The following is a 12,413-nucleotide window of genomic DNA, read 5'->3' as shown; positions in this document are numbered from 1 at the left end:
GGAGGCTGAGGTGGGAGAGGTGCTTGAACCTGGGAGGTGGAGATTGCAGTGAGCCGAGATCACCTACTGCACTCCAGCCTAGGCCACAGAGTGAGACAATGCTGCTACCCCCCCGACCCCACCCCACCACCAAAAAAAAAAAGAGGGCTTCTCAAAGAGAAAGGTATACGTAGATAAGATGTTCAAGTGCAAAGGCCTGTGAGCAAGTTCATTTTCCAATTTGAATCTTATGTCCACAGAAAGCATTCTGGTACAGTCAACTCAGGATAGTACAATCAACTCAGGATAATGACCTTGTCCACACACTAAAAATGATACCTGTAGTTTGGTTCAGCTGAGAAACTGGAGCCATGTTTGGGAACGCAGAGTGGGGGAAAGACAGGAGCCCTCACAGGGAGAAGGGGTTCCTTTTGTGGTATTTTCCATGCACGAGTCGGTTTTCTCCCACCCCCGCCCCCGATTATTGCTGGCTTCCCAGGAAAATCAGTAGCCCCCTCATGCATAACTGAATGAAGTTGCAGCCTTGAATCTTAAGAAAAATTTTTGCATACTCTAAACCAGGGTTTCTAGCTCTTGGCAATAGGTATATTTGGGGCCATTCTCTTCATTCTCTCGTAGGAGGCCTGGCCTGTCCTGTGCATTGTAGGACGTTTAGCGGCATCCCTGGCCTCTACCCACGGGATGCCAGTAGCACCTCCCACTCCCACTCATGATGATTGAGAATGTCTCCAGCCACATGTCCCCTGCTGTAGCCATAGTGACGACCAGGGTGCATTTAGTTTGTGTAATGAAGGCTCTGACACTCTTGAAGAAGCTATGCCGGTGCTTGCAGGTCACATGGCTGTCTTCACATTTCATCCAGCCCCGTCCTTTTGGCCCTCAAAAGTATTTTGAGCCTATCACAGCACCAGATTCCCCTGTTGGGTGGAGCTGGGGGCCCACCTCTTCCATGTCTCCATTGTTATTTATCCTTCACGTAAGCCGGGGCTCTTAGGCCCCCTAGTATGTGTGCACTGAGGAAGGGACCCTAATGACCAGAGTCCTTCTGAAGTTCTTGGTGACAGGATGGCAGGCCAGGAGCTGGGGGTGGGGTGGCTACCATAGTGAGATGCCTCCTCCTCTACCTGGATGGATGATAAGTCTGTGTGAATACACTGAGTCCCACTTTGCCCGAGGACCCTGTGTTCTGTGGTTGGCGAATGCAGTGTGTCCTCACACAGCACTTCGTGCTTGCAATATAAAACCAGCCCGAGCCTGGGCGTTCCGAGGAAGGCGGGCCCCCACCACTTCCCATCTCAGGCCATGGGAGTATATAGCCAACCAGCCTAGAAAGCTTAGTGAGTTCTGGCTGCCATAATTGAGTAGCATAGACTGGGTGGCTTGTAAAGAAATGCCTTGCTCGCAGTTCTGGAGGCTGGAAGTCTGAGATGAGGCTGCCAGCATGGTCAGGTTCTGGTGAGGGCCAGGCAGCAGACCGTCAGCTTCTTCCCACATCCTCATATGGCAGAGAGAGGGCCAGAGCACTGACTAGACTCCCTTGTGTAAAGGCACTGATCCCATTCATGACCCATTCATTTCCTCACCCAGTCACTTCCCAAGGGCTCTACCTCTTAAGGTCATCACCTTCAAGGTGTGGGATTTGAACTGGAATTAGGGGGATGGAGGGAGACAAACATTGAGTCCCTAAGAGTCCATTGTACTCTGTTGGGAAATCATTTTATCAGTCAGAAGTAACTGGTGAACAGTTGGGAGTCCATTTTGTACAAAGTGTGTTTTTTAAATAGTATAATGTATCCACATTCATAAATAGTATGGGCTAATATCTTCTTATCTAAAAGCTACAAAATTAGTGGCCCCGTGTTTGGATTGGACTAGTTTTGTTTTTATGAATTAGCTGCCAGTGTTTTATATAAAAATTGAGACTTCTCCTTGCTTTGGGGATAGGGAAGATAAACTATCCCATAAAAATTGTTAGCCAGGGCCGGGCGCGGTGGCTCACGCCTGTAATCCCAGCACTTTGGGAGGCTGAGGCGGGCGGATCACGAGGTCAGGAGATTGAGACCATCCTGGCCAACATGGTGAAACCCCGTCTCTACTAAAAATATACAAATTAGCCGGGTGTGGTAGCACACACCTGTAGTCCCAGCTACTCGGGAGGCTGAGGCAGGAGAATCACTTTACCCCAGGAGGCAGAGGTTGCAGTGGGCTGAGATTGCTTGCACCACTGCACTCCAGATTGGCGACAGAGTCAAAAAAAAAAAAAAAAACACAAAACAAAAAAACTGTTAGCCAGGCGTGATGTCTCTCGCCTGTACTCCCAGGATTCTGGGAGGCCTATGATGGGGCATCACTTGAGCTCAAGAGTTTGAGACCAGCCTGGGCAGTCTGGCAAAACCCCATCTCTACAAAAAAATACAAAAACTAGCCAGGCGTGGTGGCTCATGCCTGTGGTCACCACTACTTGGGTGTCTGAGGTGGGATCACTTGAGCCCAGAAGGTCGGTCAAGGTGAGCCATGTTCATGTCACTGGGCTCCTGTCTCTTATGAAAAGGCCAGAAGTAGCAGGGCCAAGAGCTTGGCAACTCTGCCCTGAACTTACAAGGCCCTATTTCTGTGTGTTCCTTAGATATCCGCCAGGCATCGTGGGTGTGGCTCCAGGAGGACTTCCTGCAGCCATGGAAGGGATCATCCCTGGAGGCATCCCAGTGACTCACAACCTCCCGACAGTGGCACATCCTTCCCAAGCGCCCTCTCCCAACCAGCCCACAAAACACGGGGACAATCGAGAGCACCCCAACGAGCAATAGCAGAGAATGCCGGAAGGTAATCACTCAGATACACTTGGGACCAAGAGACAGTGAAAAATAGATGAACTAAGAGAAAAAGAATCGGATGGTCTTTGTAACTGATTCTGGACATATGCATCATTGATGTTGCAGTGTTGAAACTACAAGAGCTAGAAAACTGAAGATGTCGTCTGCTTACGGAAGCGCTGAAAGACTAGGATGTGATTTATTAACGACCAACTTCTGTTATTGTGTGTTAAGTTTTTCATCTGTGCATCAAATCACAAAAAGAATAAATAGAGCTTTTTCCTTTATCAGTCCCTTGGGCACAGCAGGTCCTGAACACCCTGCTCTACAATGTTGCATCAAGAGTTCAAACAACAAAATAAAAAATATTAAGAGGAAATCCCCATCCTGTGACTTGAGTCCCTTAAGTCTACAGGGGCTGGTGACCTCTTTTTGCTAATAGGAAAATCACATTACTACAAAATGGGGAGAAAACTGTTTGCCTGTGGTAGACACCTGCACGCGTAGGATTGAAGACAGTACAGGCTGCTGTACAGAGAAGCGCCTCTCACATCTGAACTGCATACTGAGCGGGCAAGTTGGTTGTAAGTTCAGTAAAACCCTCTGATGATGCAAAAAAAAAAAAAAAAAAAAAGTATTAAGTTTCACAAGCTGTTTGTACTCAAATATATTTTCTCAGTTTCAGATCCTCTGCTATTTTATTGAGTGGAAAGTCTTGAGCTAAAAGGGTTCAAGAAGAATAATGTTGCATTTCCTTATGTCTCAGGAAACACTTTTTATGGTAACTTGTCAGATTGTCTATGAACAAACCCACTTTTTTAGACATTGATAAAGTCTTCTTTTCTTCACGTGATATTTTATACAAGAACACTTCAGATGTATTAGATGTGACTGATTTTAACAAATCCTATTAGATTTGTATCAACTAGTTACATGTTCTATTCATAGTCTTTTGTGAATCATTGCCTTTTTGTTTAAAAAGATGGCCTATTTTGAGCCTTTGTATAGGTACATTCCTGTTTTTGTGACAAAAGAAAAACTTTAAAATTGTCCCAAACAGAAAAATAATGGCTATCAGAAGTATGTTTTGTTTTAGTGTGAGTTACCGTTACTGTATTTGTTTATTGTAAAGGTGGACATTTAGCGTTCAGTGCAGTTTTCAATAAAAAGTAATTAAAATTTGTTAAGTTCTGAAATTCAAGTACATCTCACTAATGTAAAAGTTCTCTACTTGAGATGTTTAAGGCAACTGCATTGTCAATTAGCCAATTTCCAGCTCTTGTTACTACAGGGTTCTATCTGCCTATTCCATAACCAGACTCAAGACCGCTGACAATTAATTACCTGTGATAACAAAAAGTTTAATTGAAAAATCAAAACCTCACACAAGTCCATCATTATCAAGTCATGCCATCCTTAAGATGTAATGGTGGGTTAGTGCTAAATCAATTCAAAAAAAAACAAAGTTGCTCAACTTTTAGAGTTCTGACTTTAATCTACCCCAAAGCAAAATGACCTGGACCTGGTTCAAGGGAGGGAAGTGAACCTTGAAACTGTTTTGCCAATAACCTAACAAACAAAATGATATTTACAAAGAAGTGTTGCAAATAGTCCCATGAGTTAAGAGCTTGATTTAATGGATCTTCTTTTTAAATAGAATTAAACCTTTATACTAAAAGTATTTGCAAGTGTCAATTAAGTCCAACAATTCCAGGTATGAAACTCCCTCTGAGCTCTTCCTTATACTTCCCTTCCCAATTAAAACAAAACAAAAAAATCATGGTGTCTTAAAGCCTTTGGCTTGCCTGGCCTTGTCTGCTCACTCATTTTAAGGTGGTGGCCCCATCCCAACTCTACCATAAAAGTGTCTATTAACACAAGCTCACATGGAGAGAGACGGTGCTCATAGTTACTGACCTATTACCCCAGGGAACAAAAAGGTAGTTTAACGTCTTCGTAACCACTCATCAAAGAGGCAATGAAATATGCGTGAAAAGGAGGCCAAGCGCACACAGAATATCTTACCTTCACGAATATGTGAAGAAGTCTGGGACACGATGAACCTAAGAGTCAAAAACATAAAAAGGCAGGTCTGAATCCATGGTCCACCTGGGTTTTAATTATTAGATCTTGGTTGCCCAAACAAACAAAAATTTATATATATATATATATAAATTTGACCCCAAGGAAGAACAAGTCAAAACAAAATGCCACGCTCTGTTTGCTCTAGAAAAAGAACTGTCAAGTCCACAGAGGGAAGGTATGACTTACTCTCCAGAGTCAGTCATTCATGTCTGTCACCTAGCCACGTATAGTCATCTTTGAAAAAGGACTATATTCTATCTATCTTGGGACAATAATTAATTATGGCTGTTTTAATAGTTCAAGAGCATAATATAGCATTGATTGATTTACCAAAATTTTTGGCCTTTAACAGCCAGTCTATGAAAACCATTTAGAGCCCCATTCCTGTCTGTAGCCTAGGAAATGGAACCATCTTTAATTCTTTCCCACAGGGAAGAATGCTGCACCTATCACACTATGTGGTCAGGGTCACTGATAATAAATAAATAAATAGAGTGCTCAGGGGAAACAACACTCACCAGACCACAACACACAGTAGAAGCTAAGTGCTGAGCGTGTACTCTCTGGACAACGCTGGCTGCAATGCAGACTGCAATGGCTACATGCTTTTCCCTCTTAACAATTCTCTTTGGCTTTTTCAATTGGGAGTGCAGATTTTGCTTAACAGGCAACTAGAACAGGATCTCTGCCCACTAAAAAATTATCCCTATACATAGAGAAATAAATTACTACAGATGCTAAGTAGTCAGAATGCTAACATTTTCTACAAACTTGATTACTTATTGGCCAAAATGAAAGCAAACAGCCAATTTCTAACAACACATTCACCACTTGAAACAGCAGCATTTACATTATATCAAAGATTCATTTCTACAAAATCGTACTAAAAAATCATTTTTCCTGCAAGATTTAGCATGCAGCAAAAAATGATCTTTTCATCCTGGGAGCACCTTTTTACTGAGTTTTCGGGGGGAAAGAACTAAAGACATGACAGTTTTGTGGGTATTTTTCTATTTTTAGTATTCTGGCAGCAAATTTGAGGTTGTACACATTTCATTATCAACTAAACAAAACAAGAAGCAAGCAAATACTTTAAGGTTTTCACAGCCTTTTTCATCACAGGGAAGGAAAAAAATATACGTGTGTGTGTGTGTGTCATCTTTCCAAATTCCTGGCCACATCAATAGTCTAGAAAGTGCTTATCAGGACACCAAATATTTCTGTGTTCCTGAGATAGGTCTGAAATTTTTACCCAGTATTGAATGTATACCTGAAGTGGTCAAATAATACTTCTTATAAAAAAGTTTTTCTACCTAAGATTATAGTTTTAACTTTAAATAAGAATGGCCACAATTAACCAACATGCAAAAATTCTCAGACTAAACACTGAGAAATTCTTCATACAATGCATTTGCCACCTTATTGCATTTTTAAAATCTTTATTCTGTAGTGAATTGGTATTCCCAATCTGCCTAAGCAAAGGCATGCCCTTCTAACAAGATTTGCTTAGAGCAGAGGTGATAGAAGGAAGAATCCGAAGACCCTCTGGCATGGCAATCTGGGAGCAGCACATTGTTGATGGAGTCCAAGTGAGCACATTTCACACAATTCATTTAGTGACAAGTGGGCTTGCTCCCTTTTCATCCAGGAAAAAAACTACTCACAGACCACTGCCCAGAATCTGGAATAAGAACCCTCATTTTAAGGTATTCTTCCCAACAAATAAATATCTAAATATCGAAAGGGGGCATATCAGAAAACTTAAAGACACAATAGCCAAAACCAAAACCCTCTTCAAAACAAGTAAGCAATGTCTGTATTTAGTTCACTCTAAAACATTCTTAGCTTTTCTTGCAGTTTGTTCCTAGAAGATTTGATTTGATTGGGCACAAGAGGAACGAAATTATTAATAAAAGCTTATTTTTGTTTTGCTGTGGATAATCGGTACAAAACGTTTCCAGATCTGAGACTTAGATGGATCTTTTAAGGTGAAAGTAGAATGCCAGGTTCTACTGAAATAATATCTGAAAGGAACAAAGAGCCATCTGCCATGTGCTTTTTCTAAGTGCCCATGCTGGAAAAAATTTTCTCAATAATATGAAGATGCTGGTACAACTTTTCCTATTAAACAATGTCTTACACAACCACATGCGTTACATTTATAGACAGATTTACAATTTGGAAGGAAAAAAAGTTCTGTCTTAATAAAATTAGTTTTGTTTTACAAACTGTAGTCCAACTAAAGTTCTCTGTCTCCTCGCGCAGCAGAGGCATTATCTCCATAAGGTGTGTGCTCCAGGAAAACACTTCCCCGAGCACATCCTGCCAGAGTTGGTTCATTCCGTGATGTCGACTCTGCTTGGAGCACCACACTAACTTTAGGGTCATTACAGATCTGATGCCTTGGTCTTCTGCTGTTTGATTTTTTTTTTTCATTCATCTTCATCATCCTCATCTTCCTCTCCATCAGACAGGGAGGTACACGGCCGGATCTGTCGGTAGCGGTCAAGCCATTTTTCTACCATCTGAGTGACCAGGGGGTGATTTCGCCGCCGAGAGCTCTTCTGCATGGCAACCAGAACTCCCCCCTCCGTCACACAGCAGTCCAGCCACTCCCTGAGCAGTTTTTCTTGCTGTTCCTCATTACCTAGCTTTTGGAGGAATATGAAGACAAAGGGAAAATCATACGGCAGATCAGAGGCTTGGTAGGAATGTGACATGGAAACCTACAGCTGGTAAGCTAACTCATGAAAAGGCCAAAGCAATCAACTTTTCACATGGTTTTGACCTCTTGGAAGTTTTGTGATTAAAGTCCAGTTTGCTCTGGTTAAATTTAAAAAGACATCAATGGGAAATTTCTCAGAAAAAAACTAAAGAGGAGCACACTAGAGGGTAATTTGTTAGATAAAATAACAAAAAACAAATGTCCTAATAAACTGATCCTGGCAAGCCACAGCTTCAAACACATGACAAGGTAAGTTTACTTAGTCAATTATGTACAAGCTGAAATTATACAAGTTACGGTCTATGAACTTTTTTCTTCATGTTGTGATTATAAACGTTTTATAATTACTAGTATATTAAATAAAAGACCAATACTTTTATAAGAACACTGGCTTTCTGAAAGAGCGTTGTTTTTGTACCTTCTCACCACCTCCCCTGTCTGGTCTACACCACCCTTTCACTCCCCTTCATCTACAATACCTGGTGTTCCTGTTCCTGCCATGCACCAGACCCCAAATGTTCCTCTTCTGGGTAAACTGGCCATTGGTTTACCATGTTATCCAGAGTAAAACCCAAAGCTTTAAAAAGCCTTCAATGAACTCCACCCCATCCCTATCCTCTCTGACCTCTTCTCCCTTCCTCCCTCCCCCTGCCGCCTACCCTCTCTCTTTCCCTGTTGCTTCCCCTCTTAAAGCACACTGGCCTTGCAATTCTTGGAACTCTGCTTTCAGATAAAAACTCACTTCTCATTCCCTAAAATGCCATATTTAAATCACAAACCTCATCTTTACTTTTTCTTCTTAAAACCCATCACCACCTTAAGTTCCTTGATGTGTCCCCATACAGCAGTTTTGAAAAGGTAAATTTCAAAGTATAGCTAGTATCTTCAGCAATTACTACAATCACATTCAGAAATTAAGTGATAGTGCAGATAAAACCACACCTGAAAGGCACTTCAGGCTGTTTCTGGTACAAGGTCACTACTAGAAATAGTTCATAGGAGAAACACACTGCTTACCTCCTGAGCAGAAAGGAAGTGCACATGGAGTAGCTTCCTTTCACTGTCAACCAGAGGCAAAAATGTGATGGTGACATCATCATCGGTATTGAGATTAGCACCAGCACCTCGGTTGCCATAGCCATCATTTTCCATGGCAACCAAAGCAGAGAAGTGGCCCCTCGTATACCCCAGAGCAATCGGACTTTTCCAACAAAAACTCTGTTCCCACAACAAAGGCAGATAAACACCTGGAAAGAGAGGGAAGAAAATCCCAACAGTCACAGGAAGAAAGAGCCACTCCCTCACTGCCCTTGTTCACATTCCCCTGTCCACTGCTCCTTCCTGACATCTGAGCCATTCCGTTCAAAGAAACTTGTAAAACGTTCCTGAATAATGGCTTACCTTGAAACCGAGTATATCCTAAAGTTTCTCCCCGGAAACTCTTGTAATATTTTACTCCATAAACTATAATTGGTCGTCTAAGAATATGTGCCAGTACAAAAATGTGCGTCTGCTCCAAGCTTGCTCCAGGCTGTACGAAACAAAACAAAAACGTAAAACATTTATTACCACTCCTGGAAAACTGATGTGTAAAAAACAATACTACCTCCCCTTCAGTATACTATCGCAGTTGGTTTTTAAGAAAGAAAAGATTGTCAAAGCAGCATTTGATTCCTCAAATAATAAATCCAGTAAAACTGTAAAAGAAATCTATAAAGGCTACATGCAAATATCATTTACCATCCAAACTCACAAATTATATAGATGTGCATACATATTTTGAAATATCCCTCACTACCCAACCTCACTACTAACTCTCCAACCTCAGGAACCAGAGATTCAGATAGCTAAGGATGCTTTATTATCACATTCTCGTTAAGTTACTGTGAAAGCACTACCTACAACAAAGTCCTCCTGAAATAAAAAAGTGAGCCTGTTTCATGCAAATGTAAATGGCAGTATCACCTAATTCGTGAATACTAATATTAAATGGGTCCATCATCGAGCTACAATGCATGGTGTGAGATACATGTCTCATGTAAATCAACCACTATGAATCCTGCCCAAATTGCCCAAAGATCGGGTACCTCCTTCTCTAAGTTCAAATGAACCATGGTGCTTTCTGCAAAAAAAAGAGTAGTTGTATATATATTTGTACTTTACAGTTTGGTATACTGAAGTGCTTCACAAAATAAAGCATGAAACCAAGAGTCTAAGGGACAACCCTACACAGTTCTGTGTCACAAGCAGCCTTCATTAATAAAAAGACGTTAGCAAACTTGGAAAACTTCATTCCCACATTAATCAGAAATCATTCCTATTGATGGTAATTAGTTCAGAGTAAGCTAAACTACCTTTTTCCTTTGCCTACATGACACAGGTATTGCCTCACCACAGGGAGCATTATGAAGATTGACAACTGGTTCCTCAGGGCCTGACAGATCAGCAACAGCAATGCAAGTACCTACACCAGTAATCTTAAGTGTCCCCAGAGACAGAACAGAGCTCACCTGGATAGGTACCATAGGCATCAAGCCTATGCTGCAGGAAGAGAGAGCAATCCCAAGACTATCTAGTGTATGTAACCGTCATAGCACAGCTTTCACTTTTTGATGTTTTTTAATCATTCGATATAAAAACACATATTACTCTTCCTGCTCTGCAGTGAGGACTTGCGATGCTCATCTATACTTGCGATGCTCGTCTATACTTGCGATGCTCGTCTATACTTGCGATGCTCATCTATACTTGCTATGCTCATCTATACTTGCGATGCTATTTATTTGATACATAGCAGTCATCACCAGAACCCAAGGTGACTGATGATATCACGTCAAGCATTCTTTTCTTTGACCACATTGCCCCCAACATGGTTTGCTCAAATAAATCAGTTTAGACTACATGCTTGCTTTTCTCATAGAAGCAACAAGACTTGAAGCATCCTCACCTGACTAGCAAGAGAGAGTATAAATGCCCAGTCTTCTTGCCACTGTTCTTCTCTCAAGGAAAAATGTAAACCAAAGCTCTGAGAATACCATGATTCCCAATCTTTCCAGCGTGTGTAAAACCTAAAAAAGCAGGATAGTAAAAAAAATAAATAAATAGTCTTCTATAAATAAAACATTTAAAGTTCTGATCATTTTTATTTAATGCAGTCTTTAAGCAGTCTGTGAAACAATTAATAATTTTATTTTGCCTGGTTGGTAATGTATTTTTCTAATGAAAAATGTCTCCCTCTTCCACTAGCAGATACCTTGTAACATCCTTTAACATCTTTAGCTAGAATTTGATTTACCAACAACCAAATTTTCAAACTTCAAACACTAATGATGAGACTGGCTATTTTCCACTGTCCACAATTAGTTTACAAAAAAAAAAAAAAAAAGTCATCTGAAATGTTGTATACAAAGACACTACATTTCTCTATCAATGTATAGTACACCACCTACTTGATCACTTGTATAAACAACAGGTGGGAAATATTCCGTGTGTTCATAGTATCAAGATCATCTCCCTGAGATTTCTTTCCATAAATAATTTCTCTGATGATCACCTAATAATTCAAAAGCAACCAAAAAGAAACCCACTGCAATGACAGAAAACATTCCTTCTTTATGCTTAACACTGAATTACTGAAAACACATCGATTCTTTGTCTATCAAATATAAATATTCAGAAATAATTATGCTCAAAATTATGGTTCACTGTCTTATAAAAACAAGCCAACTAAGACCTCTAAAATGCAGACGGACATTTAATCTGTTTATAACACCACATTTATCTTCTATACATCTGAATTCTAGGTAAAAGAAACAAAAGACCAATCTGTTCCTGTTGTTAAAAAGTTTCAGCATATTAAAGTTAAACGTGAACACGTGTGGTAACTCACACCTGTAATTCTAGCACTTTGGGAAGCTGGAGGAGGAGGATTGCCTGAGGTCTAGAATTCAAAACAACCTGGCCAACATAGTGAGACCCCGGCTATATTGGGGGGGGGAGTTAAATGGGTGGTGTCACAAGTAACTTTACAGTAATTTAATGAAGGGCTCCTTAGAGAGTAAATATATTTTCTAAAGAAATTAAAATATAATGTTCCAGAGGTTTAACTCAGTTTAAAACATTTTTCATACTCCAGGTAACTGACGATGTTTAATCATAATTCCAAGTGTTTTAAAATTAAAATATGTATATTCTTCTTTTATAATCACTAAGATAAATGTGTCTTGAAAATTTTGGCAACAGTGATGAAATACATTGTTTTGAAAAGTTCAAGGAGAAATATCAGAGAAATTGTCAATACTGAAAGTTATATGCAGTTAGAAATTTCTTGGTGCCTAAAATAACTTTATAAATAAGACAGCTAAGCCAGCCAGAAATTCAATGGTGATTGCACTCAAAACTCTTCAAAGACCACTGAAGAAGGGGGTTCAATGAAATATACTTTAAAACTAAACATGTTAAAATGTTCATCCTCACCACCCCAAGACCTAAACTCTGAAACTACCACAGTCTCCATAAGAACAGACAAGCAAACCAAATCCAGCAATATATGACCAAATGGTACAGGAATGCCAGTTTGGTTTAACATTCAAAACTCAATTCCATGTTCATGGATTGGAAGGCTCAATATTGTCAAGCTGGCAATACCACCATCACCCCAATTAAATCTACAGATTCAATGCAATCCCAATCATAATCCCAGCTGTCTTTTTTACAAAAATCGATAAGCTGTATCCTAAAATGTATATGGAAATCCAAAGGACTCAAAATAGTCAAAACAATGTTGAAAA

The 12,413-nt window shown here is 40.3% G+C and overlaps 2 protein-coding genes across 17 annotated transcripts in view; one reads left to right on the top strand and one right to left on the bottom strand.

The window, feature by feature from the left end:
• The window catches only part of CTBP2 (C-terminal binding protein 2), a 172,782-nt gene extending 168,787 nt beyond the window's left edge, over positions 1–3,995 (top strand). For all 11 annotated transcript variants that reach the window (XM_063781204.1, XM_063781203.1, XM_063781206.1 and 8 more), the window contains one exon: positions 2,627–3,995. In XM_063781204.1, coding sequence (XP_063637274.1) covers positions 2,627–2,807 — 181 coding nt within the window. In that variant the 3' untranslated portion in view covers positions 2,808–3,995. The remainder of the gene's footprint in view (positions 1–2,626) is intronic.
• Positions 3,996–4,153: 158 nt separating this feature from the next.
• ZRANB1 (zinc finger RANBP2-type containing 1) overlaps positions 4,154–12,413 on the bottom strand; it is a 72,708-nt gene continuing 64,448 nt past the window's right edge. For all 6 annotated transcript variants that reach the window (XM_009459459.5, XM_009459460.5, XM_063781200.1 and 3 more), the window contains 4 exons: positions 10,571–10,691; positions 9,025–9,154; positions 8,641–8,870; positions 4,154–7,549 (listed from right to left, as the gene is read on the bottom strand). In XM_009459459.5, coding sequence (XP_009457734.1) covers positions 7,331–7,549; positions 8,641–8,870; positions 9,025–9,154; positions 10,571–10,691 — 700 coding nt within the window. In that variant the 3' untranslated portion in view covers positions 4,154–7,330. The remainder of the gene's footprint in view (positions 7,550–8,640; positions 8,871–9,024; positions 9,155–10,570; positions 10,692–12,413) is intronic.

This window comes from Pan troglodytes, chromosome 8, assembly GCF_028858775.2.
Source record: "Pan troglodytes isolate AG18354 chromosome 8, NHGRI_mPanTro3-v2.0_pri, whole genome shotgun sequence".
Taxonomy (NCBI): Eukaryota; Metazoa; Chordata; class Mammalia; order Primates; family Hominidae; genus Pan; species Pan troglodytes.
This window is presented reverse-complemented; position numbering and strand designations above follow the sequence as displayed.